We start from the raw sequence: 8638 nt of genomic DNA on the forward strand, positions 1-8638 counted from the left end.
TTTGACTTGAATTCGTACGGTACGCGAAGTACCCGTTACTATTGTTTGATTGTATTTCGTTTTGTCTTTTCGATCTATATTAATTACTATTTTTTTTGTAATTCATCAATTCGGTATTGTCCGAAATCGTCGCGCTTCCCGTCGCCGATTTTCTTTAATAAACCGAACCATTTTCTTGAGATCGAAGTGTCCGAATAATTTTGTGTGTCGCGTGATCGTCTGACCCATCCGACCTATTGTTCCGAATCCCGCCGCCTCCGCGTAGCTGAGTTAGCCAACGTAGGTACGCGAAGACATATCGTAGGAACTGATACGTGGTTCCCGTTTTGGAACCTGGCGCCCAACAATACCTTAGGTATTTCGAGAGTAAAAATTTGTTAGCCCCTGGGTTGCCTGGAACGCGTAGGAATCGCGTAAAGTTGTGCGCCGGTCGGTCTTGCATTTTCCGGTGAGGTCGATCGTGTAAAAATACGTCACAATATATTCTTTACGCCACTGTCTTGTTAGCCGTCCACGAGGTAGCTATTTAGAAAGTAATAGTACTTACAGTTTTCAGAAAATGTTGGTATCAAGCTGAAAAAGTCGTATTTTATTTGTTATTAATACTTTAATTGTTTAAACGACGAACTTCGGTTGATAAGATTATATTTTATGCTTTTCAATGTAAGAATATTTAACGCCTAATACGAGATTCGTATCATTAGTCAGTCACTCGTTAGTCGTTTAGACAATTAAATTGTGAATAACATATTAAATATAACTTTTTCAGCTTAGTACCAAAACTTTCTACAATCTGTATGCATTACATTATTATTTTTTTAATAATTAGCATAGACTGTCGTAAAGACTAATATTGCAAACGTAACGGAATATTAGAATATTTCTTACAAGGAGTCTCCAACAATCGGATTTTTGTAATCTTTTTTAGTCATGGTACGTGAAGTTGAGAATTCGAATAGTAATTTCCCAAAGCAGGTCTATGTCATATTCAAAAATTCTCAAGAAAGTCGACTTTGAAGTTTTGTGAGTCCGTATGTACATCAAATGTGTCAGAATATTTAAGCAGGCCGTTTAACGCACCCGGTAACGCTCAAGCTTAGCGAGCGCGGGGTCGCAGGTTCGAGTTTCTCTTGTAGCTTTCTTTTTTCCACCCAATTCGCATAATTACGTCATTTAAATATAAAAATCACCAAATCTATACCAATTCACAGATATATAATTGCAATCTTCAATGAAAATCGCACGTTTTATTTTTAATTATCTCGAGCTTCAAAAATTGCACTTTTGAATGTAAATATCAGTGTTTAGCTACCAGTAATTATAACAAACAAGATTTTTAGAGCGGAAATGAAAAATGATGGAATTCTCTTTACTATGAAAGCAACATGATAAGAAAAGTAATGGAGTCGAAGTACTGAACGCGCACAATATAATAAAAAAAAAATTTCTTGACAATTTTGTGAGGTGTCTGGCACCCTTTGCGAAGGAACCCCCAAATATTGCAGCCATGACGCCCCTGTCAGAGCTTCGTACTTTCGCCACCAGTCAACGCTCGAGTCAACACCGAAACTGTTTCCAGCCAGACAGCAGCCTTAATAGTGTCCAGCTTGCTGAAGCTGTGTGGTAAATGTAAGAGAGAAAAGTGTGCTGAATTATTTACGTACCCCAAGCCGTGCGAACAGAGAGGAGCGAACCTGAACACCCTGGACTTCCACGTCCGACACCTAGATGCAGAAACAACGGCGCGGAACGCCTGAACACCCTGGAGTTCCACGTCCGACACCTAGACACAGGAAAGTACGGACAGGAACACCTGGACATCCTATATCTCTAAAAACTATCATCTGAAATACTAGGAACTATGTCGAAGTACACTCAACACGTGCGCTCCATATCATTTTTTGCTATACTTTTCAGGCGGGCTAAAGATTAATTTTATACTATTGTGAAAACAGCGTTATATTGATTGAAAATTCTGTGCGAACGGTAGCTTCACGCACAAAATGTATTTGATTGCTGTGTGTATTCGTAAATTACCAACACCATCCAGAGTACATATAGCTGAAGAAAACAAAGCAGCCAACGCCATCCGTCATGTGAAAAAGTAAATGGACGTGCAAAGACGACAACGACGACGATGATGATGATGATGATGATGATGATGATGATGATGATGACAACGACGACGACGACGACGGTGGAACTGAAATAAATCATCTCGCTCGCCATCTTAATACACTCTGATCTCGTACACCAATCGTACTGATCTTGGTGGCAATCGATTCAGAACTCTCAATTTTTATAGTGAATGTATCAATAGCTTTTTCTCAAAATGTACAGCGGTTTATAAGATATTTCGTTCCAAACACAGGTATAAGAGTTGACTCAAATAAAGTTTTTGCGAGCTGTGTCCTGTACAGCCGGTTCCCTGTACTTGGCGCGACGAATCTCTTGATCATAACAAACATTATATACGTACCATCCGCATTTCACTGTCCAGAATCGTATTATGAGTTTCAAGAATATCAATTAGCTTCTGGGGATACATCTTCAGTATGTCCGAGTAACAATGAGCCACCTGCATTACAAATATATATACATATATTAATTCAATGATTACATATACTAACATGCAATATAAATAAAGTATAAAGTTAAATGTTATTCAATATTATTTTATTCAGAAATCATAATCCAATTAGAACATTACCATCAGCTGGAAGGTAAAGTATTAAAATAAATATTCTATACGCGAATAGTACCTTAGTGTGGAAATACAATTTAAAAAATACTAGGTGAGTGCATGATATTTTAGGGATTTTTGTTAGCACGTAATTCGACATTTTCAAAGCTCAAAAAATATTCTTTCTTTACACTTTGACCAAATAACGTATACTGAAAAGTAATGTCACAAGACGTAGCTTTCACATGAATATAGTTTCAGGATGGTCTTATGCGATACAGTACAAATTACGCCGTCTGGTAGAAATCCCTCAAAATTCATGCACAAACCTAATAGTATAATGATATTGATGTTACACAAAATTAGTCCATGTCCATATTATTACGATAGCAATAATTGCAGAATGGCAAATAATTAATAATGAACAAAAGTTATACATAGCGCTGTACATTATGGAACAATGCGTCTATGTACAAGTTCGTTACTTCAAAAAATCATATAAATAATTCTTTATATTAAATGCAATAGTCTTCGAAATAATTATTATAAATTCATAGCTGACACAACATTTGAACCTTGTCTCGTCCAAGTTACAGTCGCCTGAGATAGCTAATAACCCTAATTGGCACATTGTAGGTATCTGTGCTAATAAATTCGCATTAAGATCAACTTTGTCATCAAGAATAGCACAAAATATCGCAAGCATTCTATCCAGAGAAAAGATATGTGGTCCGGTGTGCGTTTTCAGTTTTACCGTTTTCTTACTAACTTTAGTTTTTTTCTTTGTTTTTGCACTTTGCTTTAAGAAAAGTCGTTTATCTTCCTTCGAAGGATTATACGAAGCTAAATATCCAGCTATTAATAAATACTTGGCATAGAATGGCAATTCAAAGCTTAAAGCTAATTTAGTTGTTGATTCTATTTCTTGCGACATTTGAGCGCGCTGATCAAAATCATTTGAAGCAACTCTAAGATAAATCACTTCAAGGTTTGTCTTCAAAATATTGGATATGTTTCGCCATAACGCAGTAATATCGTTCATATTACATTGGCCTGTCTCTATTGGTTCTACATATTTGGAGAAGTTTACTTTTGCCATGTAACGAAGCTCATTTAGATCCCTACAAAATCTGAAGAACACAGAGAGAAAGAGATTTATGTAATTCTTGTAAAATCCATCATCATACGATTTTGGTTTTGACAAAACAAGGATTTGTGCTATCTCTTCACGAGTATATTGTGGAAAGTGCAATTTAATTGGTCCACGCATACCAATCTTGATATTGTTCTTTTCCCAGACTATGTCACTTATAAAAATTGTACAAACATTTTTACCCAGCAACTCTTTTAACCTTACAAATGCAGGTAACAAATTCATATCTATATCCCGCAAACGATCACATTTATCAAACACTAAAAAAGTCGGTTGTTCGTTATATTTTAATATGAATTTAAATTGCGAAATAAAATCGAATAAATTGTCGCACTTTTGTATTTTATAGACATCTGTTGTGGTGGAAAGTTGTGATGAAATATCAATCAAAATGTACTCAAAGATATGTTGACAACTAAGGCATTCAATGCAATTAATAATAGAAAATTTATATTGTAAACAAGACAACAATGATTCAATAATTAAAGATTTTCCCGTTGCAATATGTCCATAAACAAAGATACTTTCAGGTATTGTTTCATTTTCAATACCAATTAAGGAATGTAGATGATTTATTAGAGTATCCCTGCAAATTATTTTACGTTTTAGATTATCTCGCCAATGCTCATTCATTATTATAATAAAAGATTTAAATATTAGTTGTAATATGTATCCATAAACTTCCAACTTCACAAAATGCTGCTTTTACACCTGAAAGAAAAATGACAATCACTAATATATGGTCGTGAGTGTAATACATTTTCTTATATAGGTTTTTTCAGAACTATTGCAGCAACTAAAGTTAGCCATGGAAATCAAACAATTGGTCTTCAGTTGGTGTAATAGTCCCAAATAACCATATATGGATAATTGACACTGCACAGAAATTTTCTTTCAAGTATAAAAGATATTTTTGTCATGATAATCATGAGAAGCTCATTACATATTACAAGTACAATACTTACTTGAGCTAGAAACATTGACAATTCATCCAGGCTCTTGTTGTACTTATTTGGTGTCAAACGAAAGACCTCGACTGTAGATTTATAATGATTATATTGTTGAAGAAACTAAAAAGAACAAAAAAAAAAGCTAGTTATGTTAATCAGTCTATTAGTTCTAACCAATCAACTTGTATAAGTATTTTACTAAGATCCACATAGGGTATTTGAGAACCTCATGCTAGTTTTAGCTCCTACCCTGCTTTAATTCATTAATTTTTGATTGGTTAATATATAAATCTAAATGCCAAAGTCTGAAAAAGATGTTTAACACAAAAGCAATTTGAAATTTATCATTTTCATGCAGTTCATTGTAGCAACAACTAGTTGAGGCATAGCATGTAGTCAATTCCATTCTTTTCAAAACTTACTAGAACTTCTGACATCCTACATAGATTGCCTAACATTACAACTTATTACCAAATAAAAGACATACTTCTTCTTTATATAACTCAGGATCTCGCTTGATTAAATTTTGCAGTTGAGGCAGATTGTCAGGAAGTTGATTGTTATGACGCACCATGTTTCAAAGACATCCTAAAAACATATTTTCAACTGAATAATCAGAAATAACTCTATTTCTCAATTACAGGATTTTACAATATATAATCAGTATTTATAATCAGAATACGATCAAACAAACATGACTCGCTAATTTCAGTTTAATTCTGCAACGTAATTATCGAATGTATAAGTACATTCGATATTTTTAAACATACATTATTATAAACTCACCGTTTACATCCAAAAATTATAATTCATAGGACAGAAGTAGAAGTTAGTTGAAATTGATTTCCTCGTGACTACTTAATCTATGAAAACTTTCTCCAAAATGGTGGCTGATCAGTGGCTGATGCATGGAGACTAGAGTAGAGGCAGAGATCCTTCCTTCCTTTCCTTATGGCTGTATCCCCAATGGGGGACATGTGTCAGTAACTGGTCCTAATAATCAAGGTTGGAAGTTCGACAATAGATGGCGATGTACCTTGCGAGACGGGCCTTATTCAACTCAGCGTGAGGGGACCTACAAAGTTCATACACCGAATCCGAACAGTGTTGGGCGAAATCCTTATAAATACTCACTTAAGTTTTCATATGAAAACGCATGGTGAATGCCGCTGGAAGCTGGGCACGAACCTCAAACCTTTCGGTCGTGAATCCGCTACCCTATCCACTGGGCTACGGCCGCCCTAGAGGCAGAGATGAGTAGGGAGATTGCCAACACAGATGAGTGGGGAGATGCACAACGCTCCGGTTTTAGGCGATACCAAAAGTATGGCGGTAAATCGTAGCGGCGAGTCCGGGAGTAGGATTTCATGCTCATCGCCTCTGTCGACGTTACAGATTTCGCGTAGCCGCGCGGGTTATGATCATCGTTCCAGCCGACATTGCAGTCAGCGAAAATGAATGGATTACTCGGTGGTGGGGAAAAAGTTGCCGCCGCTCACAAACTGTTCTTGACAAACAGGCGGGGCAGCAAGATCTTCCATCCAACCGAACCCTAACCATTTGTATGGACGTAATGCGCTAACAAATGTGTATATTCAAATAAATTTGAAAGTTATAAAAAATGCATAGAAATATTGGTTTTCACTCATTACCTCTTATCATGCCGAAAATGAACATTAAAAAATGAATGGCGAAATTCGTTGGTAAATGAAACGACCGACAACAGTTCAAAGAGAAATTTTGAAATATCATAGATAAATATCTATAATAAATTTAATTTAGTATTAAATGAGCATCGTAGCTGAGTCAATAACCTGTCAAGGTTCCTCTCTTTTAACCTTTGTAGGTTTCCCAAAGTTTATTTTATTCTTTTTTGTTCGTCCACGTGGAGAAGGATGGCGCGAAAGTTCTTAACTGGTGTGCATCTTCATATTATTCTGCTTATATGTAAAGTAAGCGAAACGTTAATAGTAAGCAGTTGAATAAACGATGAAATTCTAGAAATACAACTTCCGAAACAAGTAAAACATACACGTGTTTTTGGCGTGTGGCTAGTGCACCTGGTTACGAATCGGGAGGTCCATGGTTCGAGACCCCTCTATGGAGAGCACTTTCTTTTTACAAAAAAAAAATGTGCTTTTGCAAATAGGATTAACAGAATAAAGAGTGTATCCAATTAATTTATTTATCTTATTACAATAAAGGCATAAACAACGACATCCTTCCTTTCCTTATGGCTGTATCCCCAATGGGGGACATGTGTCAGTAACTGGTCCTAATAATCAAGGTTGGAAGTTCGACAATAGATGGCGATGTACCTTGCGAGACGGGCCTTATTCAACTCAGCGTGAGGGGACCTACAAAGTTCATACACCGAATCCGAACAGTGTTGGGCGAAATCCTTATAAATACTCACTTAAGTTTTCATATGAAAACGCATGGTGAATGCCGCTGGAAGCTGGGCACGAACCTCAAACCTTTCGGTCGTGAATCCGCTACCCTATCCACTGGGCTACGGCCGCCCTAGAGGCAGAGATGAGTAGGGAGATTGCCAACACAGATGAGTGGGGAGATGCACAACGCTCCGGTTTTAGGCGATACCAAAAGTATGGCGGTAAATCGTAGCGGCGAGTCCGGGAGTAGGATTTCATGCTCATCGCCTCTGTCGACGTTACAGATTTCGCGTAGCCGCGCGGGTTATGATCATCGTTCCAGCCGACATTGCAGTCAGCGAAAATGAATGGATTACTCGGTGGTGGGGAAAAAGTTGCCGCCGCTCACAAACTGTTCTTGACAAACAGGCGGGGCAGCAAGATCTTCCATCCAACCGAACCCTAACCATTTGTATGGACGTAATGCGCTAACAAATGTGTATATTCAAATAAATTTGAAAGTTATAAAAAATGCATAGAAATATTGGTTTTCACTCATTACCTCTTATCATGCCGAAAATGAACATTAAAAAATGAATGGCGAAATTCGTTGGTAAATGAAACGACCGACAACAGTTCAAAGAGAAATTTTGAAATATCATAGATAAATATCTATAATAAATTTAATTTAGTATTAAATGAGCATCGTAGCTGAGTCAATAACCTGTCAAGGTTCCTCTCTTTTAACCTTTGTAGGTTTCCCAAAGTTTATTTTATTCTTTTTTGTTCGTCCACGTGGAGAAGGATGGCGCGAAAGTTCTTAACTGGTGTGCATCTTCATATTATTCTGCTTATATGTAAAGTAAGCGAAACGTTAATAGTAAGCAGTTGAATAAACGATGAAATTCTAGAAATACAACTTCCGAAACAAGTAAAACATTCTAGAAATACAACTTCCGAAACAAGTAAAACATACAAGTATTTTTGGCGTCTGGCTAGTGCACCCGGTTACGAATCGGGAGGTCCATGGTTCGAGACCCCTCTATGGAGAGCACTTTGTTTTTACAAAAAAAAAATGTGCTTTTGCAAATAGGATTAACAGAATAAAGAGTGTATCCAATTAATTTATTTATCTTATTACAATAAAGGCATAAACAACGACAACCTGCGGGCTTCCACATCATCCAAGAGGTGCCGCAGTGAATACGTTCCCATTATTTAACGTAGCGGGTCCCCAGTAGGCCTATACTACGATCGACCTATACTATTTTTCAAGGTTCCTCTCTTTCAAATTTTCTCGGTTGCCCAAACTTTATTTTAAGCTTATATAAAATATTTCTAAAAAAAGGTTGTCATCGTGATCGAAAATCATTTTCTATTAACTCACAATACTCTCTCTCGCAATATTTTTCATAGTAATAAAATAATTGGAATTTGTAAAAAGAAAGTGCTCTCCATAGAGGGGTCTCGAACCATGGAC

The 8638-nt window shown here is 36.5% G+C and overlaps 1 protein-coding gene across 2 annotated transcripts; it reads right to left on the reverse strand.

Annotated features, from left to right (window-relative positions):
* Positions 1 to 2479: 2479 nt before the first annotated feature.
* LOC107267646 (protein SDA1 homolog) lies at positions 2480 to 5817 on the reverse strand (the record flags this gene model as incomplete). Of its 2 annotated transcripts, XM_015739616.2 has the most annotated exon segments (4): positions 2480 to 2578; positions 4802 to 4906; positions 5274 to 5374; positions 5573 to 5810. In XM_015739616.2, coding segments are annotated over 3 exon segments (291 nt in total), but the record flags the coding sequence as incomplete, so codon positions are not given.
* Between the last annotated feature and the right edge of the window lie 2821 nt (positions 5818 to 8638).

Source organism: Cephus cinctus, unplaced genomic scaffold (genome assembly GCF_000341935.2).
Source record: "Cephus cinctus unplaced genomic scaffold, Ccin1 Ccin1_scaffold0426, whole genome shotgun sequence".
In the NCBI taxonomy this organism is placed as follows: domain Eukaryota; kingdom Metazoa; phylum Arthropoda; class Insecta; order Hymenoptera; family Cephidae; genus Cephus; species Cephus cinctus.